We start from the raw sequence: 23,824 nt of genomic DNA on the forward strand, positions 1-23,824 counted from the left end.
CACAAACCCGCACAAGGTGTGGTCAAGGGATGGGGTTTTGCTTCTCAAGGAATACCTTGTCTTGGTTTGGAAAGACAGGTATCTGCTAAGGAGGGCAGGAACCTCCCCTGAAATGGAAAATGTAAACCCCCTCCCTCCAAACTATTATAATTTTGAAATTAAGGGGCTCTCAGGCAAAGATATGGGAGCAGGAATAACAGTTCTTTATTAGGGAAGAAAATAAAAAAGTAGAATAAACAATGCAGTAATACAAAGCAACACAGAACAACACTGCCAGAGTCAGCACATGCCCTGCCCCTGTGTGTCAGGGTGGTGGCACAGTCCCATCCCATGGGGGCTCAGCCCTCCTGCAGTCCCATCTGTGCTCCTGCTGCAGCAGGGATCCTGCACAAGGGGGGAGTTTTCCTCTGCAGCTCCAGGGCTGCTGGAGATGGGCCTGGGCTCCCTCTGGCAATGCAGGGCAGCAGAAAGCTGCTCCTCTGGCAATGCAGTGAGCAAAGGCTATTGTGGTGTCCCAAACCTCAGATTGGATCCAGGTAGGAATGCTTGGCTCCTCCCCTGGGCGGAGCATCTCCCCATGGGATGCTGGAATTGGATCAGCCATGCAGGGACACTCAGTGGCCATGGACAGAAGAGATCTCCTGGAGGGAGGATTGGCTGTGGGAGAGACAAAGAAAACTGCACAAGGAACAGAAGATAATGCCCCACCTCTAACAGATGGTGACAGAATACACAGCCCCATTCTCACACTAAGACAGCCCCCTGCCCTGGACGCTGGGATTGCCATCCCCCCAACAGCCTGATGCTTCCCCAGTTTTCTTACACCTCATTACTGAGAGCTCTTGGAGCTGGCCCGGCACCCAGCTTTCCTCTGCAAGGGAGTGCAGCACCAGTGGGATTGTAAACTCTCATTCCACGATGAGGAGAGATGACAAGTACTTGATGGAAAGTGAGAAATATGGCAGCTGTTCACTCCTGTTCTCTGAGCACACCACCAGCCCTGAGCAGAGCAGAAGCCTTCAGGACAGCACAGTGCGTACAACAATTGATATCGGCCTCTCTCAGTGGAGATCTTTTCACCTGCATTTGAAGAAATCAGGCTGAAACTCAAAATATTGTGTGTACCTGGAGTGAGTTGTGGTCATAGAAGTGGTATTTTCTCCTTTAGATACTTCTCTGATATGCAGGTCGCCACAGAGAATTGGGCCAAATTTATGTCCAATGTAATTTCACTAAAATCACAAAGTTCTGCCCAGAATGAGTTTAGCTCATTGTTATTTCAATGCTAAATACAGGGCGAGTCTCATAAAAACAGAGTGGAGAAGGCCATAATAAAAATCTGTCCTCTAAGTAGCCTGTCTTTCTAGAGCTTTGATATACAAAGAAACTACAGCTACATATTGTGATTGTTTGCCCATAAATAGCTTTGCTCAGCTAAGAATTTCAAAGTCCTTTCAGGTTTTAGTCAAAACATCTGTGAGGTGTGAGGTATTAGCACTGAAGGTGAGGTAAATGAAGGAAAAGCTACACTAGGTCTTTGGCAGACTCAGTAGTCAGTCTAGAATAACTGATGACTCTTCCTGTGCAACCAGTAGTCAAAAGTATCTTCCAGCAGAGGAAAATAAAATGACAGACTTGTAGCTGATTTTTAGCCTTGTTCTTATGTATAATTTGACCATTTTCTTAATTTCAGATTGCTACAGGACAAAATCTTGTGCTTCTGAGCTCTGCAATGAAGTTTTAATCACCCCAATATACATCTTTCCACGACATATATTTTTCTGTCCACCAAAGACATAATGGCTGCTCCTTTTATGGGAAACCAGGATTTAATCCAGTAAGTCTGTGAGAATCAATATTCTTGTGAAATGACACCATGTTGAAGTTATTTTATGTTATGTTGATGGTTAGCTAATTTTGTAATGGAGACATTTCTTCTAGAAGCAGACATAGTATAATTTAGTGGTAAAAACGTCAATCACAAGGGGTTGAACACTTATGTCAGGGCAGGAAGAGGGCAGATTTATTGATGGAAATGTATCTATATACTCTTTGTGGCACTCTGACCTGAAATATCCATTTTGGTTATAATTTTGTTTTGTGAAAATGACATCAACTGCAATCACTAATGTAAAAGTGACACTGGAATGCTTTGTTCCAGAGGCCTGATTTAAAAGTCTTGCTGCTGTTTGTTATAGTAACAGCTTCTCAATTGCAAGGAATTAAGGTACTCATTTAACTGCTTTTCTCTTTCTGTAGGAAACCACACTGTTCTCTTTTTTTTCCCCCTACTGTTTAATATTGTTTAAATAATAAATATATAGCTTGTTTGGTAATGACATTGAGGTAACCAAGAGAAAGGAGGCAGGTGCTCTGTCTGGTACTATATGTGGATATGTTTTTGTATGGCTTTTCTTCCTAATGCCAGTTAACCACCCACCCAAAGCCATAAAAAACATCAATAAGAATGGGTAGAAGAGGATGGAATAAAATAAGTAGAGAGATTGGGAAAGGAACGTGGCAAGGAAGGAGGGAAAGAAAAAGCACAGTGCAGAATACAGGGAACATAGGAATGTCTCATTTGTGACTTCAGTGGGTTTTGTTTGTTTGTTGTTGTATTTTTTTACAAAACCCTCATCAATTAATTGGACTCTTTTTTGCAGATTTACAATAATGTAATTAAAAAAGAGAATCTGGCCAACCCTCAGCTTAGAGGATAGGAAAAAATCAGTAGGAGCAATGTGAATTTTACAGAGAAGCTGTGCTCTCCGGTGAAGCACTGGCTATTGTCTATTTTCTGCTGCACTATCCTCCCCCAAAAGAGTGTCTTGAACTAAGTAATATCATGACATCCTAATTAGTAACAGCTTAATCTCCAGGCTAGTCCTGAGAAATCTGCACTTTAGCGTAGTGTGATTCTAGCACAATTGAAATTTTAATTTGGTATAACTGAGGAGGGGGTGTTTTACCAGTAGCACACAATGAATTTGAGCTCCTCTCCCATCTCCTGCCCTTCCATTCTCACCCCTTGCATGACTATCACAAAGAGCTGACAGCTCACTTTTCTCTAACAATCACGTGTTTTCACAAAATCCATAATATGCTTTGTGAATCTTCATTCTTGGCTCCTTTTCAGGCAAACCAAATGACAGAATCTGAGACCATCCAATGTCCTGCTCTGGTAAGTCACAATGATTTTATCACTTAAATATAGAAACCATTAGAGTCTGGGGAGATCCACTTCCAGGGGGATTAGAAGTGGATTTTCTGCTATATTTAAAGGCCATGATCCCCAAAGATGCTTCCTTTGACTGGCATTCAAGACTTTTGAAAAGTTGATTCATTGGAGAGTCCTCAAACAAGCAAAATCTGCTTATTAGGAAATGTAGAGCTCTGCTCACATCACCCCTGCTAGGGATGGTGTGAGAAATCATAGGTACTCATACAACAGGATATTTGTTTGCACTCTATCAGGCTCAGCCAGGCAGCTTCTCCATGTGGACTGGATGGGAAAGCATCTGATCCTCCCAAAAGTCAGGATTGCTGAACAGCCCCAGGGTGGTCACACATCTACACACTGAGGAAGAATCAAAATAAGACTGAAATTAGGTTCACTTTCACACTTTGCCAATCAGATCGTGGGTAGTTTGTGCTGCAGAGAAATGCTGACTGGCAAGAACAAACTCATTATTAAAACAAGAAAAATGTAGTTGATGTTTTGGGTATTTTGGTTCTATTTTGAAACAGAGTTTTTGTTGTTTTTTTCTTAACCCTAGACATTTTAGTTCTGCCCATTTGCATAGGTAATATTGCCATCATATTTATTCACACTGCTCATAAAAGAGCACATCACAAAAGTGCCTGGAAAATAAAACTCCAATGAGAAGGGACCCATCAAGTTTAAATGGAGGTTTATATTGCAGCATTATGAGGCAGAGGCTTGCACATTTGCAGCTCCCATGGCAGAAAGTGAAACTCTAAACAATTAAAGCAGCACAGACATCCTGCCCTAAAGGACTGTAAGCATTTAAAAAAGCAGCCATGACCTCTCTTTACTGGGCCTGTTTTCTATTTAATTTATGGTCTTTATTAGCCAAGAAAATCTTGGCTGGATCTTAGTCAAAGTGATGAATATACAAGCATTTTGATCTACAATTTGGGGCACTTCAAAGTATTCTTTACTTTATGATCATTTGTAATCAAGGTCAGAGCTCTGGTGGTAATTTAGATAGCACCTAAACATATTTATAATATAAAAATTGCTTTGCAGTAGCATGCACAGTGTCCTTTCTATTTTTGCTCACAGTAAGATCGGAGTTGCAACTGCTCAGGCTATCCAAAAGTTACTCCTACAAGTTTGTGTAAGCAGTTCCATGCCTAGGTTTCTTTCATTCAGTTCCCACAATGACACACAAAGTTTGAGTTTATATGTGTGACAAAAAAATTGGTTTGTTTTCAGTGGTTTATTTATTGAACTATAAGCCTTACTAACTTTTATGGAGAAAAAGTAAACCAAAATGGCACAAATGTTTAAAGAGGAGTTTTTGTTCTTTTTGTCATCTGTTTTTCTCACTTTTCCATATACTTTGCTCATGCCCTAAGGTATAGCAAGTTTCAGAAGTGTTTCCTTTTTTAAGTGCAGGAACTCTCATGCCAGCAGTGCCTTGCAAAACAAAAACTAAAGCTGTGATCACCCTTTTAGCACCATCATCTCAGGTTCTAGGCCTGCTTTTTTTTCCAGATATTGTGTCTTTCTATACATTATGTCTGTCTACATATTTCTCTCTAGATTTATGCTTGCTAGGACAAACCATCTGATTTTTGTAGTTTGGAGTTTTGACAAGCACAGGCCAAAATTGAAGACTAGCACTGAGTCCCAGTTTCTCCAGCTTTAGCAGGCACACACCTTGCCCATTCTCTCTGACTCCACTGCAGGGGTCCATTTGCAATGTTCATATTTAATCCTTTCCCTCTTCCACTGTGCACCCTTTCATCAGCTCCTCCTTTTCTCTTGCAGCCAAAAACATCCTGTGGATATTTTAAGGCCCACCAAAGGCTCTCCCAAGACTGTTTTCCCCTATCACACCCATAAGGTACTGACAGATCAATGTGTATCCACCACTCACAAGATTTTTGTTTGAAATTTTGATTTATTAAATTTTGGACTGTAGTAATTTTGTTTTCTTCGGCAAGGGTCCACTGCTGTAAGAATCTACCAAGCTACTACACTTGCCCTTCTTCACATCCTCCCTTAAAACTCTCCTCTGCTGTGACACCTTAAAAAAATGATAGTGGTTAAGCAGCTGATGTGCTGTGACTGCATAGTGATCATAATTATCTCCCAGTTACCTTGTCATTTCTGCCCCTCTCCCCATCTGTTTGCTGTCACTTGTCTTTTGCCTGGATCAAAGCCTCTTTGGGGTACAGTCCCTGCCTGGAATTCCTGTGCATTTGGATACTGTCCTGAGAGAAGCAGCTCGGGTTCTAGGCACTACTGCAGTGCACAGAAATAAAAATCACTGTTCCTAAAGTAAAATCCTCTGCATTTTTATATGCATAAATTATAGCCACATCCTGTAATCCATTCTTTTAGGCTAAACAATTGATTCAATGGGATTTGAGCCAGGGCAGGAGTTGGCCTATAGTCTTTACTCAAAACAAGCAACATAACATATTATTAATCACCCTAAATAGAGACTATCACATTCCGTGTTGCAATCCTACCTGTGGATAAAATAAATACCTTTCCAGAAACCTTATGACTTTTCTCATTTACACTAGGCCAGGCTGCTCTTATGAAAACTATTGTTCTGCAGGGGATAACAAGATTGCAGTGACTCCCTAGTTGTATTCCCTTTATGTTGATTGCTTGGAAGCTGACGGAGGGTGGTGAATACCAGCAGAGTCAGTTGTTGGCCACCCTGTCTCTATATGCAAGGGGTCTAGAGGCAGCTCTTCCTTCCCATTCAAAGTTTTTATCTCCCACTAGGGCAACACAAAACTTCTAGGGGGCTGTAGTTTTAAATGTTATTCTGAATTTTGTTAATATCCTCAAATATATCTTTATCCATGCTGCAACCGCAGCCTGGAGGCTGCTGGTTGTAATTCGCCCATTTGGGCGATCAGTTTGGCCAGGAGAGGAGCTGGGGATGAAGCTCAAGCTCTTTGTACGTGCCTGCATCAGAAGGGCTGGTGGGAGAGGTGGTTCCAGGGGCCACTGTCTCCTGTGCAGCTCCTGAGGAAGGACAGCTGTGTGCTTCCTCCTGTGGAACTTGGAAGAGCAGCAAAGGAGAGGAAAGCCAAAGCCAAAAATAAAAACATGCGCAAAAGCAATGAGTAAAACCTGCCAGATTCAGGGAGCTGTTGTACTGCTGGAGACCAGCCAGGAATCTGTGGAAGTCCCCTATTAATGCAGGGCTTGGTTGCAATTGCTCCCCCCACACCCCAGCCCTTCCTTCCCCAGGTGAATTTTGTCTTACATGTATAACACAGACTGAAAAAAAGCACACCATTTTTCCCCCCCACAGTATAATGTTTATTCTACAGGCTTTCTGCCTGAAAATGTTTTTCTCCTCTCTTCTCTTGCAAATTTTGGGGCTTCCTAAGTTGCTGATGTGTGAAAGTGAGACAAGTCTCAACATACTCAGTAGATCCAGCCTGTGTATGCTTACCTTCCACTCAAATTGATTGTTATTCTAACAAAGTGTTAATCTAAAATAAATGTTCATAGATCAGGTTGCTTTCCTCTTTCTGCCAATGTTTGGGTCATTAGATGCAGGGCTGTAAATGAACCATGCAGATAAGACCTAATGTTAAATATCTAGGACTTTATAAAGGAAAAGAGGCAAGGATAAGGATAAGGATCTCCTTGCTTGAGACAGCTATTGACTTTCTAGCACTGGTGAGGAACCTTCTGAAGCATTTTCTGTTTGCCATCATCAGGAACAAGGTGCTGAATTAGGAACACACTTGAACCTGGTCTGATCCAAACCCCCCAATTTCCACTGGCACAAGGAAACTGTTCGTAGCAAAATTAGTCCAGTGGAATATGGAAACAGAAGTAAATTCCAGGTTCCTCCCCAGCCTTTTACAAAAGGACATGGCATGTTTTCTCTAGAAAAGGGATTTGGGTTTTGTGGTGTTGGTTGTCCCTCAAAGGACATAGGAATTGCATAATTTTATACTGAATTCTGCTTTTACTGAATTTCAATAATTAGTTTCTATATTCATATATTGTAGGGCTTCCTTAGTCAATTCTTTCTGTATTATTGGGGAGAAATTTATCTTAATATTTTGTGTGGAATATTATGGTAGATCTAAAAATTGCCTATTCTTCCTATTTGGGAAAAGCATGTAGTACTGAGTAGATAAAGCAAAACTTCATATTTATTTTAGATAATTTAGGCTCTAATTATACAAAAGTGATGTGAGAAAGATACACAGAATCTGACCCAGAATTATGACTAGAAAATAATAATATCATCCTAATTAAAAACCATATAAGAGTTTATTATCCAGCCTCAAATCCCTGACAGACTTGTATGCTCAAATAATCGCAGCATTTGCAGGCTAAAGATTTTGTAAAAGTTTCATGGAAAAAAAAATCCCTAATGAATTCTCAGTGTTTTTTAATATTGTGCCTCTTCAACAACAATGATGGCTTTTGGGGACTCTTGCTCACTTATGGGACATGTGGGTCATTCGAAAGCTTGAATATTCATTATGAGATGAGCTGGAACTGGATGTGCAATATGTTTGGTAGAAAACTAAATTTTATGTAAATTCTACAGTGATGTTTTCTGGCTCAGTTAGAATCCATTCTACTGTTTATCTTTATACTAATAATGGTCTCTTGGGCTTCTTTTTAAGCCTCTCTGTATACTTTTTTTTATTTTAAAATGAAAGATGAAGATCCAAAGAAAACAATTTTTAAAGATAGAAATAGAAACACTAGGTAAAAGGAATTAGCAATGCAATCTCTGCATATATTATGTGGAAATCTACTGCAAAATTGCAGCTTCGAATTTTATTCCTAGGAAATTAACTGTTTCATGTTTGAGCAGCATTTCTGCTCTGATTTCCCATTTTTTCAAAACCCCTTTAGATCTGTTTTTTTCATCTATTTCTGGATATATTTGTAATATTTATTAAAATATTCCTTCTCCAGAATGATAAATCCAGTTGTCTGGAAGAAATAAAATCTGTGGCATAGCTCTGAAATGAGAATTAACCTTGATTACTACAGTAATTTACTAATCAAAACTGGAGACCTGCTAATCAAGCCTGAATTACCAGCTGCTTGATTTTTATAGTGACATAACCAAAACTGAACATTTGGTAAACAAGGATCTTATTTATGAGGGGGGGAAAATTGGCATATGGCCATATTCATCTTAATATATTCCTCACTATATTGTTGCGATTTCCTTATCAGCTGATGTGCTTCTAACTTAAGCTATCCACCTAACCCAAAATGATGAGCCCTGAATTTTTGATTACCTTGGAATCATAACTATATTGTTATGATTTCCTTATCAGCTGATGTATTTAAGCCATCCACCTAATCCCAAAATGATGAGCCCTGAATTTTTGATGGCCCTGGAACTGGAGTCAGAGAAGCCAATTTCACATTTGAAGAGATTTTCTGATCTACCTGTTGTTCTTGGACCTGGGGAGGAGAATGGCTGATCCATCAGAGCGGCAGAGGTTACAGGGCTGGGCAGAGAGCACCTGGGAATGAAGGGAGCAGAGCACAGGAGAGGATGGCAGAAGTGCAGTGAGAAACTGCAGGAGGAAATGCAAAGAGGGACCAGCCCAGGGGAGCTGTGGCACTGAATCATCCAGAGAGGAACCCCTTGTGAAAGAGCATCCCTCGTGGAAATGGACAAAGCACCAATTACTGCAGCCTGTCTGAGTGGCTGGGGTTGTGAAAGTATTCAGCTGGTTGCCTTAAGTGTAACTAATTTCATGGTTTTAATTTTTTTTTTTTTCCGGTCTGATTTCTGTTCATTTTTTCAGCTCCCAGATGGCATCCTGTATCCACCGACACAGAAAATAATTTCCCAGTATTTTCTTTAATGAATGACCTATTATGAACAAGCAGGAAAAACCCATATTGTGCAATTCTTCCACAGGAAAAGTGATCATTAATATAAATGGAGAGAAGCCCCCAAAATGGGAATCTTTTTTGTTGTTTGAGCTGCATATGGTATTTCATTAAGGTGGCTTGTGTAGGTTTTTTTTTAATGTCTTGTTCAATTGATATTGTCATGGGTAATTGTGCTGTTTAAAAGGTAAAGAACAGAAACACAAAAAGATTATTTCTAGAATAATGTTTACAGTGTGAAATTCTCAGCTAGTCAGGCTCTTTCCCTTTCTCTGCTTGTTACTTTAGACCTAATCCCCCATTCTCTCAATTCTTAGCATAGAAAATATGTACTAAAGCTGGTACTGCTTCCATTTTTTCACCACCTTATCTCACAAACCTGAAATAATATTTTTCCATATAAGTCTTAATGTACTTGCACCTAACAGGAATGAAGGGGCACAGGGATGAATTAAAATGTGTTCAGTGGTTTATAGCCAGTCTAAACCTCAAAGAACACCAGTTTGTGTTTAGCCATGATCCTGCAAAGCTTCCAGGGGCCACAGCTCAGCAAGGGCCAGGCTCTCCTGCAGCAAGTACAGCCCAAATCAGAGCAGCAAAATCCTGCTGGGATCCACAGACAAACAGAGGGGGTTTAAGAACCAGGAAAACCACAAGTTAAGAGTACTATTCCTAATATTGTGTAGTCTTGGCAGGAGGGATACCCATGAGGATAAATATTCCAGATTTCAGGAATGGATTCTCAGGCAGTGATTTAGAGTATTTAAAGGCCAAGGAAACAAGAGAGAAATAAGTGGCTTAGAGTTAAGCAAGGGGGGATTTTTGCCCCTGACCACTGGAACAGGACTCTGCTCCACTCCAGTTCACATCCCTGAAGCCACAGCTGTGCCGCCAGAAACTTCCATCAGTAGTGCTCAGCATTGCCTCACATGTTTAGGATGAGCTCCCTCCACCATCAAAACTTCAGATGCCCAAAAATCCACCTGGAAATCTGGATCATTTCAGACTGCACTAGGACATAACACAGAGGACATGAAGTCACTGAGGAAGGAGTAATTGCAAGGAGGGACTGATGAGTATGGAGGAAGGCCAGCAAAAGGGTACAAAACAACAAGGCCGAAAAACTGGTAAGAGAAAGAGAAAATGGTTAAGTGACACCATAATGCTTTACTGGCTCTAAAGCAAGGGAAAATTATTAAAGCATTCATTTATTCTATTTCAGCCAAAGAAAAAACATAGGGCATAAAAAGAGAAGAAAAAAAAGTACAGAATGTAGAACATGTGAAGAAAAAAGGCAGCAAAGGAAGAGGAAATGAAGAGAGAGGAGAAACAAGTGCTGGAAGTAGAGGAGTGGATGGTGGGGGAGGAGGCAGCACAAAGAGATCTGATGAACAGGGCTTTTAGGTAAGTGAATTTTATTTGTATGTGTCATTTCCTACTTTTTATTGCATTTCTTTGGCAACCATCCCACAGTTCCATAACCTATGGGTGGGTGGGAGGAGGTGGCTAAGAGGGCAGAATGGTAGTTTTTGGCAGAATATTGACATGCCTCGAGTCAGGTCATTACTTGTGGTTGTCATTAGACAAATAGTGAAAGTGGGCTAATGGGGCAGGTGTTTATGAATCCTAGAGGCCGGAGGAGGCTCAGTTTTCACAACCTGACTCACACAGAAAGGGAGAGGCCCAAATTATTCAATGCAGTGAAAGCAGAGGCGAGCGGTGATTTCAGCACTGCAGAGGCCACAGGGACCCATTTCAGATTTACAGGATGGGTCTGTCAGGCTGCTTCAGCCTCCCAGCCCCTTTGGAGGGTGGGCACTGCATAGGCTTCTGTACTGGGGGGCTTCCTTTCTTGCAATCATTGGATGGAAAATATTTTTTCTGTAGTGCAAAATGAGTAATGCAACATTTGACTCTGACACACAAATCTATGGCAAAATATGACTTTCATAAAAAATGTTCTGAACTCCATCTTTTCTGGATGCTTTTGTTTCTTTTTGCCCTCTGTTTGACTCTTTACAGGCTTTTCCCCCTAATTATCTTGAATTTCAAATGGAAACATTTCTAAAACATACAGTGTCAAATAAAATGAGTTCGGATTTTTGAAGACTTTAGAACACACGCAGTAGCTGCCACCCCGAGTCAGAAAAAATATCCAGTGCTTTCCCTCTGAGAGTGAGAAGAGCAAATGTCTGGGGAAAAAGTGTATGAACTCTGATATATCTCTCATGCAGAGCAATCCTTCTTCCCCTGTGTGCTCCTGCCCTCTGAGGATCAGTGTCAGAGACATTTTGATTTGGAGGCTGGATCTTGATCATCATGTTTAGTAGCTAGTGATGGATTTCATTTGCATGATTTCATGTAATCCCTTTTATGGTCCATTTACACTTTTGACCTCCACACCATCCTGTGGCCATGAGTTCTGTAATTTCATTACGCACTGTGGGGATAAAATACTTCTTTTGTTTGTTTTAAGACTGATGCCTGGTCATTTAATAGAGGCTCCTAGTCCCTGCATTTGTGGGAACTGTTAAATGATGTCTCTTTATGTTAGAAATCAGGTTTTTGAAATAAAAATACCTCTTTCAATTTTAAAGCCTTGTGATCAGACAAGATCCTCCCTCCTCTTGTGAATCCTTCTGTGAAAAAAAGGAAAAATTCCCAACTACAACTGCAACCTGATGAAATTAAAATTAATTAAAGCAGAAGTAGTTTTACAATGTTCACACTGCACAGATAAGTATCCTTAGTCTTATTTTATATGTCTGGTATGGTTTCCATCCCTTTCACATCATAGTGCTGGTTTCAGTTCTGTGAGAGGTGGAACAGCCCATTTTAGGGCCATTCTTTGTGGCACAAGTATTAAATCACAAGCATAGTAATGGGAGAATATGTTCCCTGAGATCTCTGCACCAACAAGAGGGAGAAAGGTTTGGGAAGTCCATTAAAAATAGGAGTAGGCTTGTACAAGACAGCTGAGCATGGTCAGACAGCAGCCTACAGTGGGGTGGACCAGGGTGTGAATTTTGCAGTTTGCATTTTCTTGCAGCTGTAGTTGTCCTGCATCCTCCGTGCAGCACTCCGGCCCTGTGCTTTGTGCACCATTCCAGTCAGATTGCTGGGGAGAGAGACAAAGGATAAAATCAAAACTGCTCTGGAAATGCACTGTACATGGCAGTGTTGGGCACAGTGGTGAGAGGTTTAAAAAAAAGAGTTTGACTCTAACCCAAGAATCAAAATTAATGTCAGAGAATTTAATGCAACACAAGGTGTGATGGAACAAAGACTGTTGGGGGGTCTCATTTTGTTCAGTTATGACAAGCATTTTTCAGCACTTTAAAAGAAACAACAGCGTAATGGTTTTCACTGAATTGTATGAAAAAACAGGATAACTTTAACAAATATCACAAAACATGTCACAAATCAATTGTATTGAAAATATATTAGGTTTCTTTAAAAGACAAGATCAGAAAAGGAAGCAGCACAAGCAGGAGGAGAGACAGCACACAAAGATTTACTTCTGAGTGCTACAAAATATTGAACTAAAAATAACATTAAAGATGAAATTTGCAATGAATCTCAAGCTGCTAAATTCCCAAAGGCTGGGTCTGCCAAAGGCTCTGTTGGTTTCCTCTGTTCTTTTCTGTCTTTATTTAAATATTTTATACAGTTGTCTATGTTCATGTGTAGTGCGAACTGTCATTTATATTTCAGTCCACTCTAAAATGGATCTTAGACTATCTCAAGCTGTGCACTGCAGCCAGGAGTTGGGAGCTGAGAGGTAAGTTGAAGTGGTAGGGACAAATGAAGACTGATATTTAATGTAGTTTTTGTGTACTTATATTTTGCTGTCATGTATTTTGCCTTAAAACAGATTTGTAATTTTCTGCATTTTGTGACATTATGATAAGATGTGGGGATTCCATTTAGCAAATACATTGATGCATTTTTGAGTCGGAGTGGTTGAATTCTGGATTCTGACCTAAGGCTTTCATGTCTAGCAATAACAACATGCAAGTTTAAATCTGCAGTCTTAAATGCTTCTCTTTGTTCCTTGGACTTGCCAAGGTAACCTTTTTAAAGCAAGACAGGCTTAAGGTTTTTTAGATTCACTTGTGTGATAGGCCCAGGGGTGATGAGTGTCCTCACTCTCCACTGTCACAGGGATACAGGGAAAACTGGGACTTGCTGTGGAGCTGGATCCACACCCTGGGAGAGACTCTCTCACCCTTCTGGGGCTGGGGGAGGAAGCAGAGGAGCTGTTCCATGCCCACACAGACAAATTGCAGCCCTGGGGCACATCCAGAGCTCCCCAATTGCTGCCTGCAGGGCTGGGCACTGCCAGCAGGGCAGGGCTGGCACCGACCCTGCCCATCCCCTGGGGCTGCTGCTGCTGCATCCCCACCTGAGCTCAGGCCTCTTGCTGGTGCACTCTGCTATCTGATAGATTTGCTAAGTAAAGATCAGATATATTAAGGTGGGATTTTTCGCTTGTTTTACACCAATTTAGTGGTGTTGGACTCTGTCAGCTGGTACAAAAGAAAGTATCTTTAAGAAATGATGTTGCTTTCTTGCTTCTGTAAATCATACAGAATAAAAAGTTTAAATACTGGCTATTAGATTAGGAAGTCTAAGAAGCTTTTACTACTTAGGAGCTTTGACTATTAAAAATTGATAAATTGCCATTGAAATACAAGCAGCTCTGCAATATGATAGATCAAAGTTCATTTTTTTCCCTAATGCAGTGTTAAGATGAGCAGGCTTACTTTTTGCTCATCTTCATTGCAGATCAAAAACATTCCTTTCTTTTTATTTGAGTGATCAATTTACTGGAAGAGCCCAATGTATATGTTTTGACTGCAGTAAAGTTCTTATTCACAAGCCTTTAAGTAGTAATGCAGCTTGCTGGCACTGTGTAAACCTCAGGACATCTCAGCTCTGCTGTCCAGAGTGGATAGTGTGTCTCCTCCACATAATACAGGTGCAAATTGATTAGTTATAGCTTGTGAAGTGATATTTCTTAAAATATTTTGACCATGTTATTAAAAAGCTAACTCTTCTCAGTAGTGCTTCTACATCAAGTTAGCAGAAAGACTTCAGAATGTTGTGTTTCAGTGGACAGTACTCAAACCACTAAAATGTAAACCTTGGAAAGACTCTTTGCTAGTGGCTTTTTAGAAATCTATTAATTGCATGTCAGTGTAGCTCTATGGGTTTTTCTTTTTTGTGTATCAAATATCTTTGTTACTTTCTAAGCATCTATAAATCCACTCAGTGGCAATTTGTATATGTAATGAACATGCAACATTAAACACTTTCAAGGGCAGCAAATATGATCACATCCTTCAGAAAATATTTCTAAAATGTGTGATTTCCAACCCACTAACTTACTTGAAAGTTGTGTAAAAGCTGCAGTTGATAACAAGGTCTTGTGTATCTGGATCTTTGGGTAAACACTGTCTGCCAGCATAGCTGGAGGAGACAGACATTTCCATTTTTAAGATAGTTCTGTAAAGAAAATCCTTCTGTGGGTGTCCACACTTGGCAGCTGATCTCAGGTCTGACACAGTGTGCACACACTGCCTCAGCTCTCATCATCCCAGGAGGAGTAAAACCCTGCATGTGGCCCCAGAAAGGTTCAATCCTGCAAAGCACTTAAGCACAAAATTAGTTTTAAACTTAAGGGACAATATATAAGTTAAATGCAGACTTTGCTAAAAGATGCAGGATGAAATGCATATATTCCAGAAGGAGAGATATAATGAGTGAAAATAAATAGTATGGGAAAGCATCTTTATAGATAACTGGGGAGGTAATGAAGGAATGCTTCGATTTCAGTTCAAGGAAAACTCAAATTTACTGCATTTTATTTCACATTAATCCTTCAGTCGTCTGCCACAGTTTGTGTCTGGCCATGAAATTTTCATCTGTGTGGTGTTATTCTTTGGCACGTAAAGATGTACAGTCTCTGAGCCTGATTTGGCTCATCTTGGTGTTGATGACAGAAATTCCAATTTTGCTCTCAAAGGGCATGATTGAACCAGTTAACATTTATTTCAGCCTTGCAGAAGGACATATTGCTTCTTTTACATATAAAGGATGCCAAAATAAGATTAAGAGACTTGATGAACATTGCACAGTAAGTCAGAGGCTCACAGTCATAGCACTAAGGATTCCTTCCTTCCTGACTCTCACTTCCTTGTTTTATTCTGTACTTTTGGTAATGTGTCTGCATTCCCACAGCAATATTCTTCTGGCACATGATAATGCAATAGCTTTGAAATATGCTTTTCATGTGATGTGTGAAAACATAAAATCTATAGATGTGCAGTATACATGGATAAAAGAATTCATATTACAATATGTAGCTACAAGCATAATAAATGGAAATTGATGAAAAGGGAATCTTTCTACTGCTGGGATTTTAAAGAATTAGACAAATGTGTGTAGTTCAAATAAGACAGAATTTCTGCTTCTTGTCACAGAAAGAGCGATGAACATGTATCAGAAGAGAAATCAGCTGCTGCTTGGTAAGTACCCTATGATTTTTTTTGACTGCTGCCTTTTGGGCCCTACCAAGTTCTGTACTTACTGTGCTGATCAGGCTTCTGGCTCCTTTTTTGTTATTACATCATCAAAAAGACAGTCTTTCTTAGAGAAACTAAAGCTGTGCCAATGCAATCCCATCTCTTCAGAAATACTTTTATTAATTCATTTACATTGCAAGACAATTCTTGGTCCGGTCTTTTCATGTTGGAGGCAGAGGAGATTCCCAGAGCAGTGACACTGAATGCTGTTTTACTCTTAGTTTTGTGGGCAGTCATTGGGTAGTGCAATATTAGGTGAAGCAAATCTTTTGATCTCTATATTTATGCTAAGTGGTTTTAATTCTTATTGTTTTAAGAATGGTAGCAGTAGTTATAGCAGAGTTATTATTGGCAGTGCCTGTGTCCAAAGAGCTCATTAAAGGACAGCACTCTGGAGATGCTGCCCTATCTGCTGGAACCAGCAGGACACAGGAGCTGTGTCCCATATGATGAATAACAAAAGAAAGGGTAGTTTACATTCTTTGATACATTTCTGCTCGATTAACCCCCAGTGGGATTTTTACCCCTCCAGTCACATTTTTTTGTTCCTCTAATCTTCTTTTGTATTTGCTCAGTGACCCCAAGCATGTATTTGACTTGTGACCCTATTTCTGTTAATAAAATACAGGCCATCTGACCAGCATTCACACCACCCCACTACAAGGTGATGATTACCTCATTGTAAGTGCTGGGAGTTAGCAACTCACAGGGTGAGGCTGGAGGTTGGGTGGCCTGAAGATAAGATAAGATAACCAATGAAGGCAGCACAAGCAGTTCTGAGCTGTGCCTTCAAAACCAAACTGCAGAACTCCTTCAAAATATCCAATTCTACCCATAGAACTGCAGATCTCCTTATGTATTGTTCAGCTATTAATTAGTTGATAATGTTTAGGGGATTATGGCATGACAAAAAACAATTATAGCTATAATGTGGAAATTTTCAGTATTTGTATGGGTGGTAGCTTATAAAATCAAAATTATCCCATTTCCATTTTGGGTTATCAATTATAATCATATGCCTCATGAAAAAAAAAATGCATCAGCACTCAGTGGCAATAATTTCAGTATAGTGTTTTGAGGCTAAATTAATGCTGGAAAGTATAGGTGATCTCTTTCTAAACAAAGTAATATTTGTTTTTAAAGCACCAGCAGAAATGTTGGGTGTTTTTTTCTAAGAAAAGGCATAGTAATGAACTTATTCATGCTTTCACCAAATCCTTAGAGCATGAGTCCTATGAGAGGCACTGTTAATTGTGTGTTACATGAAAAAATCATGCCAAAGCCATTTATCAGATATGTAATCTGTGTCTGTGTTTTGTGACAGGAAGCCATTATTTCCCCTGAAAAAACAAATCCGTTAAATTTGAACTATTAAATTACAGCAGGGTTAGGGCTGCTTCTGTGCTGTACAGTCACATCAGGGTCACAGCCCGGTTCTAGAGATGTACTGCAAGAGCTTCATATCTGATTAAGACAAAAAACTGATAAAAATGTAATGCAGACTAACAATATGGAATTATCTGATGTAGTTTGGGGGGATAGGGGCAGGGGGTATAACATCATTCAGTTTATTTGCATATGTTTGTTCTTTCTGCTGAAATCAATCTCTTTGAAGGAAACAAGAAAACTTTAGAAAAAGAAAATATTATTAATGCTGGTAAGAGAACACAGAAGAAAATCTTTAGTAAACATTTCTTTTCCAGTGTTGATTATCATTCTGTCTAATGTTTATTTTCATAGTTTTCTTTGATCCAAACACAAATAACAATAAAGTTAGCTTCATTTCTTTGAACTAACAAAACTACACTGCGGCCAAATTTGGAGCAAATTTTTAAGTGGCGTTTTTGTTTTTCTTCAAAGCCACATAGGAGATTTATAGAGTAGATATTTGCATAGCTCACACCCTCTCCTGTAAAGGAATGTTTCTATGGCCAGCAGTGATTTACCTGCTCTGGGCCCCCCTTGTGTGTCCTGGAAGGCCGAGGGCACACTCTGTGCGCCAGTGCAGGAGCACCAGGGCTGGGTCAGGGCTCATCCCCTGCCCTGTGGAAGTTGCTGCAGTTTGTGGGGACTCTCTGTGGCTCTGTGGGGCTGGATCATGGTGTAAAGAGTCATTCCACCCTGCCTGCATCCCTATCCCAGCCTCCAACCCAGCCAGAGCCCTGCCCATGGGCACCTCAGCTCAAGGTTCCACCTTCAGCAGCTGCTCCCATCAGACTCTGACAGATGATTGTGTGCTGTAGGCTTGGAAACAACCACATTCCTAATGTAAATATTGTGCAATTGCAAAATATGTACTGCAGTGTTTACCACAGTGCTTGAAACCCGGCCTGCTTTGCTGGGGGTGTTCTAGTCTGTGCATATTTAAAAGCTCTGCCAAATCACAGATCTGCTCAGGAGACCTGGCAGCACCTGCTGAGGCAATGGTGGATCTGTATCTGTGATGGGAAGCATCTCTGCCACCCTCAGATGACAGCCAGCATGTATTCTGGCTGTTCTGTGCAGCTCCCCTGCATGCAAATATTGGCCCTGAAAGTGGTGGAAGTTATGAAAAAAGAGCACAAGGTCCAGCCTCAGTCAATCAGCTACAGGAGAGTCATTTGCTGGATAAACTGACTGCTTTAAGTTTTCTCAGGACATGGTACAGAAACATGAGAGATGCTCAGGTTCTCTAAAATTCACTATTCTTTTGCTCTCCCATCACATCCCTGTGTTTGTCCCACTGCTTAGCCTGGCTGAGCAAGGGCATCCAGTCCAATGATTGATTGCCTCTGTGAGCAGATCCAAATTTCACTCTTAAATCAGCCAGCATGTGGTTGATGACAGGGACAAAGCCAGCCCTCATCACTCCCTAAGCAAATCATCTCCCTCTTTACTGTAAATTCCACCAAAATAAGATTTCACCATTGAAAGAAGTGTCAGAATTTCCACCAGGTTCACAAGGATTTGGATTTGGTCATTGACTTCTAAGTGCAAATGGCTTCTTAAAGGGCTACTTTTAACTAAGTAGATGTTTAAGTGATTCAAGACATTATAAAAATAATAGCAAATGCAAATAACATGACTTCAAGTATTGCTAAAAAGTGTTATTAGAAAATGGATGGTTTTAAGATTAATTCAGAACTAATTCCAATGACTGCAGGTGACTCATACTTGAGTAAGAATGAAAATTTGGGTTTTGAACTATGCAGAAGAGTTTTGGCTGAACCTTTTAAATTTCTTTGTGCAGGGGGCAAGGTGAAGTGGGCATGTTAGTTGGGAGTTTTGGTTTCTTTAATACTTATAAAAATGCCAAATAGAAAACAGTTGTTAACTTATGTAGTTTGTTCCAGTCAAAATAAAGTGCTTCTGGTCCTAGAGGAAGGAGCCCTGAAATGGCACCTAAAGGTCCTGCCTGAATGTGCAGAGCCCTTCCCTTTAAAAGATCATCTCCACTAAAAGCACAACCAAGAAACTTAGTTTCCTTTTTTTTTCTTTCTCACACTATGAAAACAGGAGTACCAGAGCTGATACTTCAGTTGATGTGCAGTTCACTCCATATGAATACAGTCAGGAATGTGGGACTGAAAACACTTCACACATCCAGGCTCTGTTTCCTTCCTGGCAGAGGTAGCAAAGGTACAAAGCCCAGAATGAGTCCTCAGCAACATCCACTGAAGATGTCCCAAGGAACAAAGCTAGAAAAGCTAGAGAGCTCCAGGACACCCATCTCTTGATGGAAGAGTGGGAAGCAGCTCACTTCCAAAGTGCATTAGCTTTACATTTTTACTCAGTGTTAAGTAAAGAATACACAGAAGTGCTGACTGCTAGAAAAAGCTCTTGCCATTTCTTGCTGTGGAAGGGAACAGGGCTTTGGCATGGAGAAGCAGAGTCCCCTGCATTCTGCCATCCCTGAGGCTGTTGGACAATTCAGAGCTAAGCACAAAATCGTGCTCAGTGCTCTTCCTTCCTCCCTTTTTGGAAAAAAAAAAGTTTCTACCCTGCATTTCTGCAAGGATGAACAGAAATCTTTGCAGATGGGTGTAGAAACATCTGCCTGAGCCTGCAGAAGCCTGAAACAGCAACAGTGAGGGGTTTCATGCTTGGAAACTCAAGAGGATTGGCTATGCCAGGGCCAAAACCTCAGCATGTGTTACAGCTCAAAATAAATGAGAGTCCATGTACAAATAAATAGTGTATAGCTTGCTGTAGTGGTGGAAAGGTTGTGTTTGGTTTTTAATATTCAGCTACATCATATTTAATGTTCTATTCTTTCTAAATTCAATTAACACAAAATATTTGCAGTTTTTGTGAGAGGAAGCTTTGCCACTGATGCCCCAGGCTGAGGTGGGCGCAAAGCTTTTGTGGTGCCTGGCAAAGGATGTGGGTGATGTCCTGGCCCAGATAATTGATGTAGAATATCTGTCTTGAAAATTGCTCCTCAAAATGTAGCACCACTGTGCTCTTCACATCTAGGGACTGAAACAGGAGTTGTGCCTCAAAACCCTTGTGTTGTATGGTCCCATGGTGATTCCTCTTCCTTTATCTCCAGAAATTTTCCTGTGCTGAGTCTGGTCTCTCCCTTCTGCTCAGCAGGGGTGGGTTTGTTCTTTTTCTTTGTTCTATTAATTTTCTCATAGCTGCTATCTACTGTATTCACATAACAACCACTATCAAGCTACTAAAACAGTTTTGAAGTATATTAAATCCCCCATTTTAGAACAATAAGGAAAGGGTTTTACTAAATAAATACATAAAGCTTCTCATAGATCATGCAATAAGGAAACTGAATATAGAGCTGAAGTTCCCAGCACTTGGGAGGACAAAGGAGCAGTTTACTACAGAGATTTTCCCCAACACCCAGAGTCTGATAGTCCTTAGAGGAAATAATAAATCTTTCTCTTTGTCACTCTTCTCTTCGTTTCTTTTGTTGTTTAGGAATAAAAAAAAATTAAAAGTGTAGGTACTACTTACAAGGCAGCTTCCTTGATGTTTCTGGTAGTCCAACCAAGGGACAAGACTGTGTGTATAGGAAGGGGAGATGAACAATTCACCCTGTAAAGGAATTAAAAATAAAAGTGGAAATCCTTTGTAAGAAGAGTGGTGGGGATTAGAGCTGCATGCTTTCACTAATGACTTTACAAACATTTAGCCAGAGATAACCCAGAAATCCAGTTGCACTTTATTTAATATTCAGATAAGGACCATTCACCTGCTGTTAAGCTACAACATCTACAATCATTCTTTGAATACTGATAATTATATGAAGCAGACTCCCCTAGAGGCTGGTAGTCTAGTCTGGATTCACCTGGAATACAAAGATGAATAATATTGCATATTACATGCACCCAAGTAGTGGCAATTTATAGAAATGTCCATTTATACTCCTGAAAAAAAGATGTGTATTCCCCTAGGGGCACAGTGTATGGTGATAAAAACCTGTGTGTGGGGACAGTTTGGATTGTAACTCCTAGCTATCCTGTTGATTAATTAATAAACAAATAAATCCTTACATTTAGCCAGATCTCTCACTCTGAGCCCATAAAAGAGAAAATGTTAAAAAAGAATTTTGTGTGGCTCACCATAAGGAAGGGTTACTCAGAGACACCAGAAATGAGTACGAGAAGTGGCATCCAAATGGCTCAGAGTCCATGTGTGTGTGTGTGTGTGTGTACATTTTTAAAAGATGAGTAGCATTAGGAATCTGCTCCCTTCTCCTCCTCCTTTCCTCCTCTTTCTCCCATCAGGTGCCTTGTCCTTGTTCTCCCCTCTCGTTTGCTGATGGCTGATAACACCTTATCTCCACCAGGGAAGCAACTGGGAAGTTTGCTCCTTCCTCACAAGACTGAGGGTATAATTAGAACCACGCACCTGCTCAGTCCTCCAGTGACTCAGTTAGTCTACATCCATGTCAAAATCCATGCTGTGAGGGTAATTTGATCATCTCACTTACTTTTTTCATATGCTTTATATGAATAAACCACCAGAACAAGCCTCCGTTGAGTTGGTTCAGATTAATCTCACAAATTTGTGTCAACTCTTTGTTGCCAGAAGAATTTTATCATTTGATCTCATGGTTACACTTTAGTAGACTTTAGTACATATTTTATTTCACTCTCCAGAATATAAAATTCCATTCTTGTGTCAAAATCATCTCTTTATTATTATCTATTTATATTTCTGTGATACTTACAGGCTTCAGCTGAGATCAGAGTCTTGTTGTACGAGACAACAGAAACAAGCAATAAAAGAATTCTGGTCACAGGAGCCTTGTAAGCTGAATAAAGGCTGGGAGAAAGGAAATATTGCCCCCATTTTACAGATGGGAAAGTAAAGCTCTGATAATCTTTCTGTATAATGCAGAGCAGTGTCATACAGTGATAGTGAAGAGTGGGTTCTGAAAAAGCAGCAAAGTCCAGAAACTATCCAAAATAAAGGTGGATTTAAACCCTAATATACTGGCATTTAAACCCTAATGTACTGGCAAGCATCCATATAAGTTCAAGTAAGTTATAGATGTACACTGCTTTCATTTGCACATTCAGCATCCCAGGGCTCCCTTGGCCTTCTCCATCCCTCTTCATCTCCCAGACCTCCCTTCAAAGGCAGCTGACACCACTTTTTGATGCTGCCTTCTTAGGCTCATAAGAGTTAGTTCGCCAGTGCTTCCTCTTGCATTTTAAAAAAAATTTACCTTGAGCCCTGCGATGCCACAGGGGTGTCAAATCTCTCTGACTGCAGCAGGCTCAGCAGAGATACATCAAGGCTCTCTTAGACTCTCCTTCCCAACATGTGAAGGGCAATGCAATCTTTTTGTCCTTGAACTGAGCCTGGAATCTCCTGCATTAGAATTCTTTCCCTCTGCTGCTGCCAGAAGCCCCTGCAAGATCCCAGGAAAGCTGTGGCCAGCCTAGGACGTTCACTCATGACCAAAGCAGCAGAGCAGCCCTTGGGTGTTCCCTGGAGACAGCAGGAAGGAGAGGAAATGGTAAGTTCACCATCTCCCTTTCAGAGATGACTAAATATAGGAGGGGAGCCTGCCAGGAGAGGGGGTGTGGGTGGAGCAGTGTGTGCAGAGGGGCTTGTGCTCCCCTCAAACCTGCTGGGCTCTGCTTGGGGTGCCCAGCTCCTGAGCTGAACTCCCCACCATCCCCACTGTGCCACTGCAGCACTGCCTTCTGACTAAACACCAGTTCAGACTAATTGTCAAGGATCAGATAACAGGAAAATATTTCTATTTGACAGTCTACTATTTTTCAATTGTTCCTCTGTTACATATCTAAGTAAACATTTGTTCCACTTATCATTTCTGAGCAAGAGACATGAATCATTTGACTAGTAAAACCACAACGACAGCTGTTGCTTATTAGAAACAGTCATCTTGTTCAAGGGCCTGCTATGGAGGAGTTCTTCAGGAAACTGTTTCTGCTTTTAGTGCTTTGCAGTGCAATGAAAGCAAAGTTGTAGAAATTAGGGCATTTCTGTTTCACTGATGTGATTGGCAAAACACCCAGGCACATACACACACATGGAACAATCATTACAGCTGAGCTACAAGCCCCCAAGAAACAGGAAAATAGCCACTTAAGAATACTACTAATGATATAATACTTATGGTCTTTGTGGTTTTTACACAGAACTCTACATTACAGTGAAACAAAAGTAGATTTAAGGGTCCCTTGGTAAGCAGGTTGTATGTTTGGGATTTTGGTGTTGGATACAATATTTATACAAGTTATTATGCATGTTACAGAAATATGTTTTGCCATTCATGGTTTTTCCAGATCTCAGGAACCAATTAACCTTGGCTTCGTAAAATCCCTGGAAGCCAGTCATCAGTGGTCACTACTACATTACTCTCAGAATAAGCTTCTTGAGGCAGTGATTTTAAAAAAGAAGAATTTAAAAAATTCTGGCCAGAATACAAAAAGCAGAGACAGCAACAAAATACTTTTTAAATTAGTGGAAACAAAATAGAAGAAAAAAAAAACCTGGACCATAACAAAATCAAAAGCAATTAAGTAAAACAGATTCAGGTTAGACATGAGGATTTTTCCCTTCCTGGAGTGCTGGTTCAAAAGCATTATAGATCATACAGGCCAAAATCTGATTGTTTCTGTGACCTGTGTGGAACAAAATTGTGTTAAACAGA

General features: G+C 40.4%; 2 protein-coding genes across 7 annotated transcripts in view; one reads left to right on the forward strand and one right to left on the reverse strand.

Annotated features, from left to right (window-relative positions):
- Window positions 1–218: 218 nt before the first annotated feature.
- Window positions 219–23,824, reverse strand: part of LOC141730806 (uncharacterized) — a 37,422-nt gene continuing 13,816 nt past the window's right edge. Inside the window, exons 2-3 of one of the 2 annotated variants that reach the window (XR_012582472.1) lie at window positions 20,647–20,727; window positions 219–657 (exon numbers count right to left, since the gene is read on the reverse strand). The gene's annotated coding sequence lies outside the window, so the exon portion shown is untranslated. Of the gene's footprint in view, window positions 658–8,943; window positions 12,225–20,646; window positions 20,728–23,824 lie in introns of those variants that run through there. The other variant, XR_012582473.1, reaches the window with a different exon arrangement.
- TSHZ3 (teashirt zinc finger homeobox 3) overlaps window positions 10,096–23,824 on the forward strand; it is a 96,809-nt gene continuing 83,080 nt past the window's right edge. For 2 of the 5 annotated variants that reach the window (XM_074551128.1, XM_074551131.1), the window contains exons 1-4: window positions 10,096–10,233; window positions 10,329–10,510; window positions 12,821–12,887; window positions 15,592–15,636. In XM_074551128.1, coding sequence (XP_074407229.1) covers window positions 12,832–12,887; window positions 15,592–15,636 — 101 coding nt within the window. In that variant the 5' untranslated portion in view covers window positions 10,096–10,233; window positions 10,329–10,510; window positions 12,821–12,831. Of the gene's footprint in view, window positions 10,234–10,328; window positions 10,511–12,787; window positions 12,888–15,216; window positions 15,246–15,355; window positions 15,637–23,824 lie in introns of those variants that run through there. The other 3 variants (XM_074551127.1, XM_074551129.1, XM_074551132.1) reach the window with 3 other exon arrangements.

Source organism: Zonotrichia albicollis, chromosome 13, assembly GCF_047830755.1.
Source record: "Zonotrichia albicollis isolate bZonAlb1 chromosome 13, bZonAlb1.hap1, whole genome shotgun sequence".
NCBI classification, from domain to species: domain Eukaryota; kingdom Metazoa; phylum Chordata; class Aves; order Passeriformes; family Passerellidae; genus Zonotrichia; species Zonotrichia albicollis.